The sequence below is a fragment of the Bos javanicus genome, chromosome 4 (genome assembly GCF_032452875.1).
Source record: "Bos javanicus breed banteng chromosome 4, ARS-OSU_banteng_1.0, whole genome shotgun sequence".
Lineage (NCBI taxonomy): Eukaryota > Metazoa > Chordata > Mammalia > Artiodactyla > Bovidae > Bos > Bos javanicus.
In genome coordinates, this window is record NC_083871.1 from 20,116,475 (window position 1) to 20,135,385 (window position 18,911).

At 38.7% G+C, this 18,911-nt stretch overlaps 1 protein-coding gene across 1 annotated transcript in view; it reads right to left on the bottom strand.

The window, feature by feature from the left end:
• THSD7A (thrombospondin type 1 domain containing 7A) overlaps positions 1–18,911 on the bottom strand; it is a 485,777-nt gene that overhangs the window by 59,121 nt on the left and 407,745 nt on the right. Inside the window, exons 12-13 of the mRNA XM_061413578.1 lie at positions 8,565–8,759; positions 6,604–6,867 (exon numbers count right to left, since the gene is read on the bottom strand). Of these exons, the coding sequence (XP_061269562.1) occupies positions 6,604–6,867; positions 8,565–8,759 (459 nt within the window). The remainder of the gene's footprint in view (positions 1–6,603; positions 6,868–8,564; positions 8,760–18,911) is intronic.

The window sequence follows — 18,911 nt, forward strand, 5'->3', positions numbered from 1 at the left end:
AACAAGTAGCACAGCTATCTGAATGCCAGCATGATGGTCAAAAGGCAGGACAAAGTCCTAGAATTTAGTCACTAGATTGTGAATCCTGAGTGCACAAAGTCAAAAGCACACACAACACTTTAATACAATACCGTACTCTGTTTATGAATAGAGCAGTAAATAAACACAGCGCTTTCTCCTGTTTCCCAATCTGAGCCAAAAAAGACTTTCCTCATCCTCAGGGCAATCGTTAACTTGCCAATATCCTTTCACAGAAGATCCTACAGAACTCATTCTGTTTTCAAAATCATACCTAAATAGGCATTCACCTTATAAAGATCCATATTTACAAATTTTTAAAACTTCCTAATGTTTGTGTTCCTCCCACAACTGGTAAGCAAGGGAACTATCACCCATTAGGTTTTGATTATTTTGACACCCTCTGCACACCCCCACCTCCCCACCATCTTGTCAGAATGAAGATGACTCGGCAGTTCTACAATGTGGGCTGAATTTCCAGTGGCTTTTCTGGAATGTCTACACTGCTGGTCTGAGTAAGAAGGGTTCAAATCCCAGTTGGCAAATGATAGCCTAGGCTGACAGCCTATTCTTTTAAATAAAGTTTTATTGGAACATACCTGTGCAATTCACTCACATATTGTCTCTGGCTGCTTTCATGCTATAACTGCAGAATTGGGTAGTGGTTACAGATACCTTTTGGCCTGCAGAGCCTGAAATATTTGCTTTTGGCCCTTTAGGAAAACATTTGATAACAAGTAATTTAACCATAGACAGTGGAGCCTGGTAGGCTACAGTCCATGGGGTCGTAAAGAGTCAGACATGAATGAAGCAACTGAGTACACACGCAACTTAACCTAAAAGCTGATTCTCAAGTTTGCTCAGAGTCTGTCCAAGTTGGTAAGTATTTGATAGGTACCAGCAGCAATATATAAAATTACTTTTAGGTGATAGGGGACCTATGTATACAACAGCACGGGCTCAATAAAAACAGTCCTATGAGATAGGCTTTTCTGCTTATTTGACATTAACAGATGATAAAACATCACAAATAAAAATGAGTTCAGTTTTAGAATATCTGTTGATAGTGCATTGTGGCTTAAACTCGATATGAGGAACATCATAGACAAATATGCTGAGAGTAAAGATTGAAGAGAAGTGTCTGGAAGAAATTACATAATTCAAAGTGCTCAAGACTTGAGTATCTGGCACTTTTTCAATTTATCCCATTCACCTTGAAAGCGTTGTTTTGAGATAAATCTAATAGAAATGTTACTCCTTATTTTCTCAAGGGAAGTTGAGTGGACACAAAGAGAATTAAATAAAAATTCAATATTCCCAATTAAAGCTGTAAATATAGGCTGGAAAAAAGCAAGTTGTCTCAGTTCACTAATATAAACCAAGAGAAAAGCTGTTGTCCAAATCTGGTGTTGTGCAAATCAGGCAATTCTGAACCTACCTACAATTCAGTAGGCAGAGAGAAGCACACATACTTGATGAAGAGCATGTAGAAAGTTTGTGGATTATATATGTTTATTCCAAAGATCTTAGTTCTCAGTGATCTGTTTGATTATACCCCAGAATTGTGACACAGGGAAGGACATTGTTTGAAAAAGTGTCCAAGCCTGATTGTAGATCAAACATAGCTGTAAAAATTCTCTCCAACTCTTCACTCATTCATTCATCCTACGAATACTTACTGAGCATGTAATGTTCTAGTGCTTGGGATACATGAGTGAATAGAGTAGTCAAAGATAACTTCATCAATTTACATTTTTGTACAGGAGATACAACATAGACAAAAATATAATAAATAAATTACATGGTATGTTATAGAGTGATATATGCTTTTGAAATACAAAACGTTGAGCAGAAAAAGGGGTTTTGGGCGATCTTGGTAGGGTTGAGGGACAGCATAATAAAATCTGTCACATTTCAATAAGAATCTTATATACATGTACCTTGCATAAGCTAGGTTACCTCTATGATTCTTCAAAATATAGAGGTTAAATGATATCATAATTCCAGAAGTTCTACCTCTTGTTATGTGAAATTTTAAGAGTAATTAACTGGAGAAGTACCTAGTACTATTTGCATAGGCAATCAATTTCTAGTAAACCAATCAAGTTCTTTGGAACAGACCCTGATGCTGGGAAATACTGAGGGCAGGAGGAGAAGGAGGCAACAGAGAATGAAATGGTTGGATGGCATCACTGAATCAATGAACATGAGTTTGCGCGAACTGTGGGAGATAGTGAAGGACAGGGAAGCCTGGCGTGCTGCAGTCCATGGGGGCAAAGAGTTGGACACGAGTTAGCGATGAACAACAACAATCAAGGTCTTAGAGGATTCTAGCAGTGACGAGAAAACGTGTAATTTGGTTTTTGAATGATTTATAGTCTGTTGCCAACAGTGACACTGTCCAAGATTTCATAGCAAAAGTAAATATATGTAGTTTGTATTATGAGGTTAGGAGACATAACAGCCCAAAATCTATTCATATATTAACATTTGCATGGGAACTATATTTAATACCATGTATCAGGAGGGGTAAACATTTATTTGGCTCCCAGGTATACTTTAAGATCTGATTTTTGGAGTATTGGTATTGCTTTTCAGTACAGAGTCTATCACTATGAGAAATTCCAGACAGAATTGTGCCTTGAGTTACAGATGCTTTAAAAAAAAATGGTAACCACACGGGAAATGACCTAAAATAATATACTTAAACTGATGACAGTCAAACTGTTTTATCAGTATAATAACTGATAATATGATCCACAGATGGATAACACAGATTAAATAGAAATGCCATAAGGCCACTATTGAGCAGGACAGGGGATTAGTGTCTTTGCACTGCACACACGTGGGGATCAATTTTATGTTTAAACTGAAAGCTGTAAGAGACTTTTCTTGAAAGCCACTTAAAAACCCCATTTCCACCATACATCTGGAAAGCTGATTTGGCCGAGCAAAGGCAGGGGTCATAGAAACTGCAATTTAGAGAACGCCTAGGATAGAGTACCAAAGTGATAGCATTCCACTATCAGGATTGACAGAACATCAGTAGTAATTCCAAAGAAATCAGGCAATAGAGAGTCAATTTCCTCAGACTTTGAGTAAAACTGTTAGCAAACACTAAAATATCCCACTGGACATGCATCATAGATCAGATCCACTGAGAAAGGAATGATGCTGGATAGACACAAAGAACTAAATTGGAACAGTTCACTGAACAGTTCACTTGAAGAACTGCGATCCATACACAATTTCTATGAAGTTCAGTGCTTCCGGGGACCCACCTTTTTGCTAGATGTGCTTTTCTTTTAAAATATAGTACTGAATTCTTCGTGCTTTGAATCGACAGTGCTAAGGCAGGAAGTCTACTGCTTTTGGTCAATTTCAGTTTTTTCTGTAGTTGTACTTTCTTCAAGGGTTCAAACATTTTTGTGGAGAAGACTCTTGAGAGTCCCTTGGACTGCAAGGAGGTCAAAGCAGCCAATCCTAAGGGAAATCAGTCCTGAATATTCATTGGAAAGACTGATGCTGAAGCTGAAACTCTAATACTTTGGCCACCTGATGCGAAGAGCTGACTCACTGGAAAAGACCCTGATGCTGGGAAAGATTGAGGGCAGGAGGAGAAGGGGACGACAGAGGATGAGATGGCTGGATGGCATCACTGGCTTGATGGACATGAGTTTGAGCAAGCTCCGGGAGTTGGTGATGGACAGGGAAGCCTGGTGTGCTGCACTCCATGGGGTCACAAAGAGTCAGACATGACTGAGCGATTGAACAGAACTGAAACATTTCATGAGAGCCACAAGATATTTTTAAAGTTTTCTTTTTCTTTTTTTTCTAAAAATAAGATTGACTGTTAAGTGGTTGACTGAAGTGCTCATGCATCTAATTAGCACATCAGGGTAAAAGAGAGAACAGATGAGAGTCATTCTGAAAGCTTACAGGCTGTATTAAAAACAAATGATTATCCTGGTGATTCACTACGAGTAACAATTTAAAACATGAGCAAACACTTACATGCTACAAGTCAGGAGAAACATTTTTTAAGTGATCTTCAATTTTACGTTTTAATGACTAACTATGGATCTTCTACATTATCATCATATCACCTCAGAATGGGAAGTGCATTTACATTTTTCTTGCTATATATAGCATCTATGTTATTTAACTTATACACAGAGTACAACACGTGAAATGCTGGGCTGGATGAAGCACAAGCTGGAATCAAGATTGCCAGGAGAAATATCAACAATCTCAGGTATGCAGATGATACCACTCTAACGGCAGAAAGTGAAAAGGAACTAAAGAGACTCTTGATGAGGGTGAAAAGAGAAGAGTGAAAAAGCTGGCTTGGAAACTCAACATTCAAAAAACTAACACCATGGCATCTGGTCCCATCCCTCCATGGCAAATAGAAGGGGAAAATGTGGAAGCAGTGATAGACTTTATTTTCTTGGGCTCCAAAATCACTGTAGACAGTGATTTCAGCCATGATATGAAAAGACGCATGGTCTTTGGAAGGAAAGCTATGACAAACCTCCACAGCATATTCAAAAGCAGAGACATCACTTTGCCAACAAAGATCTGTACAGTCAAAGCTATGGTTTTTCTAGTAGTCATCTACCACGATTAGAGTTGGACCATAAAGAAGGCTGAGTGCTGAAGAATTGATGCTTTTGAACAGTGGTGCTGGAGAAGACTCTTGCGAGTCCCTTGGACAACAAGGAGATCAAACCAGTCAATCCTAAAGGAAATCAGTCCTGAATATTCACTGGAAGGACTAATGCTGAAGATCCAATACTTTGCCCATATGATGCAAAGAGCCGACTCTTTGGAAAAGACCGTGATACTGAGAAAGATTGAAGGCTAAAAGAGAAGGGAGTGGCACAGGATGAGATGGTTAGATATCATCACTGACTCAATGGACTTGAGCACAGTCCGGGAGACAGTGGAGGACAGAGGAGCCTGGTGTGCTGCAGTTGATGGGGTCGCAGAGTCAGATACACGGACTTAGCTACCGAACAACAAAAATGTTATTTGATACAGAGAATAAAAAAGCAATTACTCTTACAGAAATTTTTCAAGGCATACTAAACTTAATATTGTTCTAAATGCATAGAATAATCTTAAATTTAGAAATGCACATATACAAAATTCTTATATCCAGAGCCTCAACATAATGGAGTCTTATAATGGGGGCTCCTATCACTAGACTTTGATATAACAGTAATTATTAGATAAAGTTAAAAAAAAAAAGTCAGGGTTTTTGGAAACTTCATTTTGGGGACAGATTTAAGAGATTCCATAAGCGTGTCACCACGATACCCCATAATGGTTTATCTATGTGAGATGATCCTATTAGCTCATGATGTCTTCTGAACTATATAATAAAACTGGAGGAGTTCTGTTCCGATAGCAGAAAATATTGCAGCAAGGTTGGCCTGGAACTGCCATGTACCTCTCTCCTAGTAGTTTAATTCATCTTTCTCAGGTTACCTCCATGAAGGGAGGAAGATCACTGTCCAATGTTTGCAAATATTGGTACAAACAATATTTTGTGACATCCATGACATCCTCAAGTGACATCCATCATTCAGGCTGACCCATAGGAAACTGATCTCATTCCATAATAAAATGACAGATACATTAAAAGAATGAACAAATATTGCTTAAAGCTGACTATATTATGACGTAGAACCAAAGAGTTCACTACATACTTTGGCCAAAACCACTCTTCGCAAACTTTTGGCAACTCATTAACACAGTAAATTAGCTTCTTTTTTTTTTTTTTGATATACTTTTTGTTTCTTTAGAAAACAAAAATTTCCTAACTCTACGTACCTTTTTCTGGTTTTGTTTGTTTGGGCCAGTCTCAACTTAATGATGAATAAACAAGAGATACTCGAGTTTTCACGAATCATGGCTTTCAATCTTTCTCCTCTGCCACTGAATGCACCTTAGGCACGTCATGAATCTTGCCAGTTCAGTTCTTAAAAGTCTGTCTAGTTCAAAACTTTATTATCAAATTTTGGTGACATCTTCTCTACTCCTCCCCACTCTCTGTACACAGACTTGCTGGGGATTGTTAAGCCTACTCAGCCCCAGAGGAGGTCTCTGGCACCATTTTGGCTACATGTAAGGTGATGGCTTCGCTGGTGGCTCACTTGGTAAAGAATCTGCCTGTAATGCGGGAGACCTAGGTTCAGTCCCTGGGTTGGCAAGATCCCTTGGAGGAGGGCATGGCAGCCCACTCCAGTATTCTTGCCTGGAGAATCTCATGGACAGAGAAGCCTGGCGGGCTGCAGTCCATATGGTTACAAAGAGTTGGACACAACTGAATGACTAAGCACTGCACAGCAAGGCTTCCCTGTCCACCAGCTTTGGGACTTGGTTGCCAACTTCTGGACAATGAGACAAGTGCCACTGAATGTCCTGTTATATATAAATGATAGACATACAGTGTGGTGGTGCCCCTGATATTCAGTGTAGAACTCACTTCAGTAAACTTTCATTTCCCTCCATTCTGAAACATGTGCATTTCAACCCCAAAGATAACGAATGTTCAACAGTGAGGAAAAACTGGACTACCGTGGCTGTTGCACCTGGACGTCTCCACGAGCCTGCCATTCTGGTCATAGCACGCCATCGCCTGGTAGCGATATCCTTGACCACATTCCTTGATATCTCCTTGGACCTTCATTCCCAGCAACACTTCCGCCTTCCCCTCGGGCAAAATGCAGTCGGACCAGTTTCCCACAGGCTGTGCGTTATACTTGTCACAGGGACAGTACTGCATCTCAATCAGGGGGTACAGATGAGAGTTTTTACATTTTTCCTTCTTCTTACTTTTTCCTGTGGAGAAAATTAAGTCGGAAAATACCATTATTAATACCAAGCATCCCTAGGTTTTTTTTTTTTTTCCTTTCCTACCTTCCTTTCTGTATTTTCAACTGTATTCAAGTGTAGCCTATAAATAAATGCTACTTTCTCCCTCCGCAGTGCTTTTTATGTATGTTTTTGTTATACTGGGTGCTTTGCATAGTGAAAATTTTCTTTTTGTTTTCAGTTTAAAAAAGCCCATTTTGAATAAGGCACTAACTGTTGTGCTGAATTTTACACTCCTTGAAAGGATTAAAATCCTCTCAAATGATCACGTGCTTTCAGTGACTGGGGAGTCTGAGGTAACTGCATAAATATCTGCTTTATAATCTGTGCAAAAATATGACATGGAGAGACAGTCACTGCACAGGCCCACACAGTTAACTTACTTTCTGTTAAGTCCAAATAGATGGTATAGTTATATAAGGGGACCCCACTCCAGTACTCTTGCCTGGAAAATCCCATGGATGGAGCAGCCTAGTAGGCTGAAGTCCATGGGGTCTCTAAGAGTCAGAAACGACTTCCCTTTCACTTTCACTTTTCACTTTCATGCATTGGAGAAGGAAATGGCAACCCACTCCAGTGTTCTTGCCTGGAGAATCCCAGGGATGGGGGAGCCTGGTGGGCTGCCGTCTATGGGGTCGCACAGAGTCGGACACGACTGAAGCGACTTAGCAGCAGCAGCTGTTCAGAAAATGAGTTTCACATTTACTTTTCTGATTGTGATTTCACATCTTTCAATAGTTCTGAAGAACAATCATTTTGACATACTTGGTGATTAATGTAGGGAATAATGATATTAAAAATGAAAATGTTTAATATCAAATAAAAATATTAGAAATAGTTTGTGTGTAAACCTAAATAAATTCCCTTGTAAGATAAAAACTTGAGTATAATAGTAATATGTGCCTGAATAAAACCATTATTTTAATTAGATTACATATATTTATCTCATATATATTAATTATATTGCACATAACTACATATGTCTTATATATATATTTAACTTTCATAAGCTGCCTTATACAGTTTTCAATAGTCTTTATTATGACAGCTGGTCCATTTTACCACTTCAGATTCTGAATACTCTACTAGCATGAGCATTTTTAGGTTTCTCTGGCCACTGACAGTATTTTTGAATGCCTCAGAGTTTAGTTCAGCATGATGGCTCCTGTTTCTGTTCATTATGCTTTTTGCCACTGTGACTACCTTTTAAAATAAAGCTTTCAGATACAGAATTAATGTCGTATTTTTCTTCTAGATGATGAAGGATAATCTGAGGTTGTGACAAGGAGAATGACTTAAGAAAACCAAGTCGCAACCTCTCCCTGCGTTCCTAAAAAACTTTTTTTCTAAGCACCTCACAGTCTATTGGTAATTCAACAAAAGTACATGTTTAAACCAAAAAGTAATCTAGCACAGATCGTTTAGGCAGACAGAGTTCAATTTTCAAGGCTACTTTTTCTACTAAAAGTACATAATGCATCTGTCACAGCCACCTTATGTTAAAATACAGCTCTGAATCCGCTGCCATATTAAGTGTTACGACAGCAAGAATAAGGCATATCCGTGCATTTTCCAAATACACTGTCAGAACTATCTTGTTCTGACTTTTTATTATGTTTTTCTGCCTTGGCAAGTGTTGGCTTTGGCATCCCAATTATTCTTACCAACGATAGCACGCTTTCTGGTCCTAACTGCACCGCAGTCTCCGTTGCATGAAGAAAACCTGGACCAGCTGGTGAGCTGACAGTCATCTTGGCAAGGCATCTGGCAGGCTTGGGTGAGGGCTGGCACAGGGCCTGCATACCGGAGGCATTCATGGATGCCAGCCTGCCCTCCATCTTGCTTTCGACAAGTAATGGCTAAAGGAAAAGCAAAGGGCTATTTATCATGAATTTGAATGTAATTACCCTTAATCAGGAATTAACCTAACATTATTTTACTTAGGTGGAGAAATCCTCTTCTGACTCTTTATTTGCAGCAGAAATCTGGTAGGAGTGTTTCTAGTAATCACAGTGGTCATTAAATTGATCCTATAGCATTTTTAAAATAACAGATATCTGTCAGACACAACAGAAGCAAACACACACACACAGCAGGTTTTATTAGATGTCATTAAGGATTTTAGGGCTTCCCTGGTGATTCAGATGGTAAAGAATCTGCCTGCAATGCGGGAGGCCTGGGTTCTATCCCTGGGTTGGGAAGATCTCCTGGAGAAGGGCCTCCATTCCAAGATTCTTGCCTGGAGAATTTCAAGGACAAAGGAACCTGCCCGGCTATATAGTCCATGGGACTGCAAAGAGTTGGACATAATTGAGCAACTAATACTTTCACTTTCAAAGATATTAAGTCACATGTGGATTATATTTAGAAATGAATTATTTAAAAGAGAAAACAGACAGGCTCTGCTGCCCATGGAAATTTCCAGGCAAGAATACTGGAATGGGTTGCCATTTCCTACTCCAGGGGATATTCCCAATCTAGGGATACAACCCACGTCTCCTGCATTAGCAGGCAGATTCTTTATCACTGTGCCACCTGGGAAGCCCCTACCTAGAAGGGACTTAGTGGCAGTCAACTCTTTGGAAGGTTTGGGTGGGGGAGAGTGCTTATGAAACTTGTCACAGAGCTCAATTTGCATAAAAAAGCATGTTTCTTTTTAAAATTACATTGAAAGCTTGTTGTGACGGCTTTGAAGTGATTAATGATGAACGGGAGAGGGCAGTGTCGAAGTCCCTCCCTACTTCCCTCTGTGTACAAGTTCTTCACATGCACAAATAACAAGCATGAGTTTAAAATGAAGACAAGGGTGGGGCGCATTGAGAGAGTAGCCCTGAAATATATATGTTACCATATGTAAAACAGATAATTAACGGGAAGTTGCTGTATAATACAGGGAGCTCAACCGGGTGCTCTGTGGCAACCTAGATGGGTGGGATGGGCTGGGAGCAGGGAAGGAGGTTCAAGAGGGAGGGAACACGTGTATACTTATGGCTGATTCATGCTGGTGTACAGCAGAAAGCAACACAACAGTGTAAAGCAATTATCGTCCAATTTAAAAAATTAAGACAAAACTTTCAGCAATCTTAATCTATCACATCATAGTTGGCATTTCCAATAATTACATATGGAGTCTCAAAAAAGGGTCAAATAATTCTGGTTTATCTATTTTAGTTTTCCCAAGATATTGACTGAATTTTTAAAACCAAGTCATTATTTTTTTACCTATGGAACATAGATGTAAAATTGCTTTAAGGTAAAATGTCTTAAAGAAAAACAACAAGTGATGTCTAAGTCCTCTTTCCTCCCGAAGCCATTTCCCCCCTATTGGTTTTAGAAATTATTCATTTTTTATTGAGGAAGCAGAAGAAACATTTAGACCTTGGTCCTAAAGTTAAGGCTTCATTGAACCAGCCTAAATGGCCCCGTCAGATTGATTTACGTGGGCCTTTCAGGTTTTTGGTCTAGGCTGACACTGCAGCCTAGAGTCAGACCCTCTGGATCTGTATGTTAAAACTAAACTACCCTGTAGTACAGGAGTGTGTGATGGGGTGTGTAAAAAGATTTAAAACAGCTTTATCGAAGGAAGACTTTCTCTGTGTACGGTGAACACAACTTGTTGGTACTGCTGTAGGAAAAGTTACATTAATTGGGCAAATGCAGGTGAAAACACTTGTTTCTTAGCTCTAGTTCTCTCTTCATTTAATAGGCACAACACTGGAAAAGCCAATCTGTATGAAATGAACAGAGGTCCATGAATTTTAAAGATGTGAAAACCTGGTTGAGGGGAGAGTGGTAGACTTTAGGAAGTTGATGTGACAGGCAACAACATTAAGTGCTCCAAGAGACTCTCACCTCTTGGAAGAAGAGTTGTCTGGTGGACTGCAGTCATCAGACCAGTGCCAGGCAGAGGCTCTCACATCAAGCTGCAGATGATCATCACCTGGATAGCTTTGGGAACATGTGCATGCCCTTGCTAAACTCCAACATTCTGATTCAACTGGTTGAGGGCAGGGTCCCAGGCATTAATATCATTTTTAAAGCTCCCTGGTGATTCAAACACGTTATCAGTGAAATGAGACCACTGCTCTAGTAGGCAGTGTATTTCTAGGGGCATCAGATACTCCTGGAATGCTACTGGAGTTGAAGATTTCTGTATTCATTCCAAAGCTCCTGGATGAGAGCTCTGTGTGTGGGGTCAAGGAATATGCATTTATTTTCAAGTTGCTCAGATGGTCCTCATGTCCATTCAAGCTTAAGTCCTACAGGCCTGAGTATTCAAGTCACTAGGATATGTTTGTCTGAGACTTGTGACTAAAACTGAGGGTACTCTGGTGCCCAAGTTCCCAAAGCTTGGCACTATGCCAAGGCTGAGCACGTGGCAACGAGCTAAGGGGAACTTAAACTTGGAGTACAAGGAGTATACCAAAACGAGCATCCAGGTAGGCAGGAAGACTGTTACCTGTGGATTCGCATAGGAGCAATCCACAAAATGAAGTATATTAATAAGCTCATGTGATTTTGCAATTCTCTCTACACCTGCTTGAACACTTTATACAAAGGAAGCTCTGACAGTTTGTGGCCAAAGTTGCTCCAAGGATGCTTAAGAGGAAGGATTGATAAAGAGGAAAATGTTAGATCTTTACTCATCAGGATATGTAGGAACCTCAAAAATGATTATTTTGGAAAATAAGAAATTTAACCATAAGAGTTCTAAGCTGTGAATAGAGTCACACTGTTTATAACTAAAAGAAAAAAAATCTACAAAACTAAATTTATATTCTTAGAAAAAAGATGAATTTATCTAAGCATCCAATTTGGCTCTCTGAAATACAGACTTGACTATAAATCTTTTAAACTAAATGCAATTGCCTTGGGTTCTCCATTAAGGTTTTCTAAGGTTCTTTCTTATAAATTTTATTTCATAATTGTTCCAACCATCATCACATTAAGGGACATGAAAAACCAAAATAAAGTAAAACTACTATCAACATGATTCTAGAAACTAATTTCTTCTGTGCAAATCTATACCATTTATGTAAACCTAAAGCCTATATTCCTGTAGCATGCAAAATCTCAAAAAGTATTTCAAGTAGCTCAAAAGAAAAAAAATATGTAAAATTCCCATATTTGTTCTCAGGAGCCCACTCAGCATTCCACTCCCTTTATCTGACAGTTTAGGCAGTGTATTTTGAATGAATTACTTATGCAATGTTATCCAAACAAGCAGCAACAGTACCATTTGTACAATATATTGAAACTTATCATACATCTCAACTTGTTTCTATTCTGACTTGGAGGAAATACAACAATTCAAACAGGAATGTAATCTGAAATGAACTTCCTGCTATTAGGGTGAAGAAAATATAAATGTTTGGAAAGGAAACCATCTGAGTTCTCAACTTTATAAATCTTAGAAATCATCTTTAAGACACTGAAAATAGGGTGGTTTTCACTGCAGAAAAGATGTGTCATCCTAAACATGGTTTCCTAGCACATGAGAAAGCTACATATACACAGACAATTGTATTTACAGGTGCAGGGTGCGTATCTTGCGTATAACAATTACCCAAGTTTTCCTTTGGGCTGAGGCCTTGTTAGGAAGATGGCCCAAACCCATGTTGCCCTATGGATAAATTACCATGAAAATGAGCATGAAAGCTTCTTAGTGAGGTCAGCATATATAAAAACAATTATTTTAAAGCAAAATTCCTTCTTTATGCTGATTATATCAATCTGATTTATAATGTTAGCTTATTTATATGAAGCACAGAAGTTATTTAAGTGTCATGGATGGGCAGCTTCTAGGAGGCTGAAAGCCTAGAAGATATCCATGTGACTACCTTGGGGGTTACTTGTAAATTAAGCAAGGCAAGCTCAGCCCAACAATACTGAGGAAATGTTGGAAAGATAAGTAAGAACGCCAGTTTCTTCAACAAGTAAATGCTCTGAAGAAAGGAGCTCAAATTGTTATATTAAAGGTGACTGAAGAAATAGTCTAACCAAATGCAATGTGGAGACATTCATGAACCCGAATTGGAACAAACTAATTGTAAACAGACAATTTTGAGACAATGGGGGACAGTTAAATGTGGTATGAATATTAGACATGGTATGAATTACACTTAATTTTGTTTAGTGTTATAATAATACTTTTGTTATGTTTAAAAAATTAGATGTACATCTTAACTGGGAGTTGTTTTAAAATACTCCAGCACAATATCTTTACCTGTGTGAGGAGTAGCTGATGACCAAGAGTGACATGTTACAATCTGTTCAAGTTACGTCAGTGATGACTACACGGCTAGTATTTATTACATCAGTCTCTATACTTTTGTGTATCTTTGACACATCCCATACATTTAAATAAAAAGATTAATAAGTAGAATAAGTAGAGCCAATTCCAGAGTGTTTCCATGTAAGTTGAATTTTGAGTTATGTTTTAAAGAGGAGAATAATAAAGGTTTCTGAAACGAAAGGCAATAGATAACATTGGGAGAAGGCAATGGCACCCCACTCCAGTACTCTTGCCTGGAAAATCCCATGGATGGAGGAGCCTGGTAGGCTGCAGTCCACGGGGTCGCTAGGAGTCGGGTACGACTGAGCGACTTCACTTTGTTTTTTCACTTTCATGCATTGGAGAAGGAAATGGCAACCCACTCCAGTGTTCTTGCCTGGAGAATCCCAGGGACAGTGGAGCCTGGTGGGCTGCCGTCTATGGGGTCGCACAGAGTCGGACACGACTGAAGCGACTTAGCAGCAGCAGCAGCAGCAGCTAACATTGGTTTGAGCTAAAAGGACATGGGTATCTGGGTTATGCATATATGAGTATGTAAATGGAAGGCTACTGATGCAGCTCTGAAGTAAATCTAATAGAATTCAGAAGGGAGTTGCTTATCTTCATTTTTTTGAAGAGGAATGAAATGCCCTTACTGTTCAAGATGCACCAAAAGAAGGTATTCTATTGGTCTGTGGATTACCCTTCAGCATGTAAGGCCAAATTGTCATTCCGTTTGAATAATCAGAGTGAAATAAATGACTAGATTGAAAATTTGTACACAGAAGTTCATTACAGGAAATAGAATAAGATCAATGCCCGAGTGGAGTGAAAGCTGTTAGATTCTATGTAACGAAGAGTTCAAGGAGCTCTGAGGCCTTATTTATTAAATTGAGCCATATTAACAGGGCTTTTCCCACAGCAACCATGTCTGGACAGCACTGCAGACAGAATATGATGGGCTGACTGAGCAATTAGAGGAGTGATTTTTTTTTTCCTATGGTATTACGAAAGAAAAAAAAAGACAATAGTGAAAATGGATCATGTAGAAATAAAAGAGAAAAAGCTTAATGTGAGTGGGAGCTAGTTACCAAGAGACCTAACTGTGCTTAGAAATAAGACCAGACCTATAAATAATGCAAGAGGGCTCCAGTTGTTTACTACATGGATTTAATGATCTTGGTCTTTCTCTGTGTGGAAGAGATTTTTCACGGACAAGTCTGCCAAATTACACTTCCTAATTACAATTTGTGACTGTAACTCTGGCCGAATGGAAAGAAATGCACCTTTTTTTTTTTTTATTGATTCTAAATAGTTACCAGTGATCTCTAGTCTCACTGATGCTCTTAATATATGCAAAAGTCCTTGTGTAGAGACTTACTAGGAAATAATAATCAGCTCCCCGTGGAGCAGCACAGACCAAGGTCAGTTAGATCCTTGACTGGGAGCTGGGAAGGGTTAACTGACTGCATCACAACCAACAGGGCACTGAGGAACCATCACAAAGACATCCCTGTGTCAAGCGTATTCTATCAGCTATTTAAAAAGCAGCAAATGCTACTCATCATTTTATGACAGGGCTCTCAGAGATCTAAAACAAAACCAAAATCCCCAAATCAACTAGAATGCTGATATTCACAGAAAACTAGAGGAAGTGATTTGAAAGCAGAAATAATTCTAGAAGTTTTAAATAACAACTTACCTCAATGAAGAATATGAAGATATTGTCTAGTAATGAGTAAGTATTAATAGTATATATATATAATATTAATACAATTAATATTAAATATCATGGGCTTCCCTAGTAGCTCAGATGGTAAAGCTTCTGCTGGCAATGCAGGAGACCCAGGTTCAATCCCTGGGTCGGGAAGATCCCCTGGAGAAGGAAATGGCAACCCACTCCAGTATCCTTGCCTGGAGGACAGAGGAGGCTGGCAGTCTACAGTCCATGGAGTTGCAAAGACTCGGACATGACTGAGCAACACACACACACACACACACACACAATTATATATTAGCCCAAAGAAGGGTTTAAAAATCATGTCTGCACAAAATTTCTTTACAGTAAACTCCTTGGCTCTTTTCTATCTAGTTCTCTTTCTACACCATTATTTTCATTCATATTATAAAAGTCTCTGAAAAGTAATAGATTAATGTGAGTTTCTGAGATAAATTGGCCCAGATCTTCTGGGCCTAACCCCAATAATGCCTCTAAGGTATAATCTTTTAGAAATTAACTGAAAGAGAGATAGCAAGGGTATCAATACTGTTTAAGCCACTATTTGCTCACAAAAAATAACAGCATGAATTATAGTTAAATACTTACATCTCACCTTATACAAATTCATTTAGATGTAATTTTGTTGGGAGGAAAATTAGAACCTTCCTTTTTATTCCTAGACTTTCCTTTTATAACCTTTTTAACCAATATGTGATACAGGGTAAGGACTCCCAGGGCCTGGAAGGTCCCTGCCATGTGAGGCATACAATTGAAGTTTTTTTCTTTTCTGTGGTCTGGACTTGAGAATACATCTGAATCAGGCTGGCTTCCATGTAAAGGCTGATGTCAGATCTTAGTGATGGATCAACATCATAGTGGACATTCCTTGGCATGCAAGGATACAGAGTGTGTGGGAGATCAGGCAGGGTTGATCCTGGGGATTATTAACTCTAGTTCCATCTAAATTACAGAAAATACACTTGGCAGGAGGTAGCATCAAGATCAACACAGAGATTGAGAAAGAATAAATTTGAATTCATGAAATCCAAGGATCTAATCTATGATATTTTTGGATCATATTCCTGATATATATATGTCATAAGGTAATAAACACTGTTAAAATATATTTATTAGTAGTGGTTGACATTACCCCTTAGGACAGTTATAGAGGAAAAAATAAATAAAATGTCCCAAACTGTCATTAATATGAGCCACCTCTTTTATTTTGAATGCAAATGTAATGATGACTCTAGCTACAGCTAGTAGGGCTATGTTTCAATGACATAGTCACTGACCAATCAATAATTTAGCCCTCTAAATGCCATCTAAACTGTAGAAATGTGAGCAGAGAGAAGAGACAGTAGAGGTTACAGTTCTATTAAAAGTTTATACCAAGCGACTTGAATAGCACAAAGCAAATATAACCTGTATACATACATTTAAAAATTAAATAGACTAGATATAATTTTGTTGTTTGCATTTCTTTTATTGACAAAAAATAAGAAATATGCCTATTTCAAAAGCCTAAAATTTCCCTGTGAGATTTAAGAATGATTTAAAGTTGCAAAACCCTGTTAATTCCTTCTTTAAAATACCTTTTTCTCCTCTCTCTTTTTAGTGCTTATACCACCAGGTAAGGGATTCCCTGGTGGCTCAGCAGTGAAGAATCTGTCTGCAATGCGGGAGATGGAGGTTTGATCCCTGAGTCAGGACGATCCCCTAGAGAAGGAAATGGCAACCCACTCCAGTATCCTTGCTGGGAAATCCCATGGACAGAGGAACCTGGTGGGTTACAGTCCATGGGGTCACGAAAGAGTCAGACGTGATTTAGCGACTAAACCACCACCACCACCACCGCTAAATGAAATTTTCTGGAAGCACCATTCTCAATACCCAAAGCCTCACTAAAGTTCCTTATTACTCCTAACTCCCTATTGTATTCTAATGTAAAGCATTTCCATAAAGAGTACTTTCACATAGGTTTGAAATACACAGAATGTAGACTTGGTCATGACTGCATTTACCTGACCGGAGTAGAATCTTCCGATCTTCTCACACGTGTGTTACTCTAACTCATTTGTGGGGAAGGCTGATTCTCATTGCTTTGCTTTACAAGGAGTGCCAGCACTGGGATGATAAGCAGCTACTGTTGGTGACTCATTAAAGAGACTCTGGGAACATAACTGCTTTCCAGCTCCTTTGCAATGCATCACCGTAGCTGATGGTTCCTACAGCTGGAATTATGCTAATAACAGGATTAAGAGTAAAACTGAACATCTGTCTATAATGGCTGTGCTGTGCTAAGCCCCTTCAGTCATGTCTAACTCTTTGCAAATGCTATGGACCATAGTCTGCCAGGCTCCTCTATCCATGGGATTCTCCAGGCAAGTATATTGGAGTGGGTTGCCATTTCCTTCTCCAGGCTATGTTCCCCATATAGGGATCAAACCCGCATCTCTTAAGTCTCCTGCACTGGCTAATGTTTTTTGTTGTTGTTAGCAGGTGGCTAACAGTAGGTACAGGTGACTCAATATGAAGACGACGAGGGCAGCTTGCTAGGAGCTGGTAAAAGAACTAAGAGTTATTTTTTTTTACTAATAGGAAAGGCTCAAGTCATTTTAGAAAAAATGAATGGTGACTTTCTAAGTGTTCTTCTGAGTGATGTGCAGTATATGAGACACACACATTATTTCCTTTCTATTCATACTTAGTAAATTAACTCTTCTTTTGGTTCATACAACATGTTTATTTAACTGAAGAAATTTAAATTAGCACTTCAAAATGTAGTTCACATCAGAATGAAGGACAAGGTAAATCCTGTTCTTCTTTTTGATTCTTGAAATGCAGTGTTTTACAATTAGTTTAGATCAAAATCTACATTTGGTCTGAGATTTCATAAGATTTTTAGTTAGAAGAGAAAATTCACACAGAGTATTTAACTCTCTCGCTATACACAGTGACAATATTAGAGTTAAAAACGATATGATGGTCTTTGACTTACTTAGGTCCATCTCTGCTGCTGCTGTCTGCTACTATGTCCTAAAGTTATTTTCTTCTATTACATGTTGAAAATCCATTTATTTTTACCCATTTTGACTACAGTGGTTCCAGTCTGAGCTCTTCAACGTTGCATTGCTACAACAATGCTCTGGCTGGCATCCAGACCCATGTGTCTTATCTTTCTAACTTACTCTGTACACGCTGACAGATAAAACACTGCTTTCATCAGGTCCTTGCTTGCACCACTTATCGAACAAGGTCTAAAATACTGATCCTGACATTTATGGCCCTCTACAAAATTACCCCGGGCTCCAGCTCACATCTTCAGAGCTTCAATCTATCCACTTCTCTGTGAACACGTTTAGTTTTTTTTGTTTTTGTTTTCCTTACCTCCGATGCTTAAATAATAGACTTGCTCTCATTTTCTATTCTTTTCTCCTTTCTATTTAATCTAATATTATGGTACAAGTCAAGTCCCGGCTCATCCTTTAGATCTTTCTTAAGCTCTTTATGTTCAAATGACTACTTTTGCAATAGATTGGTTTCCGTCTTTATCTCCTTCTTGTTAGGCAATGTTACCAGTGATCTCATTTCCCTAAACAAATTAAGTTCCCTGGGCTGAACATCTTCATCCCTTCTTAACACTCATGACTCTTTCTACACAGTCTTCCGAATGCAATCAGAGTCACAAGAGTGACTAGAATTAGAAAGTCTGGAGTATTAGAGAGGAAGGAGGAATAGCTTCTCCATAGTCTTTGCTCACTGATAATAATTTTCACTACATCATCTTACAATTTAGTAAGATACTAATTTCTTACATTCTTATTTTAATTATTCAAAATAGCACAATTTGGCATTTTTAAAAGTCTGGATAAGGGCAAAGATGAAAATAAAACAAGAGTCTGACAGGCCAATTCTGCAGAGTGCTGAAAACAGCCATGACCATCAACAAAAGAATTCTTTGCCTTTCTACCAATAATACAAGATATTTCCTCACTCTTAACTCTCTCCATTTCA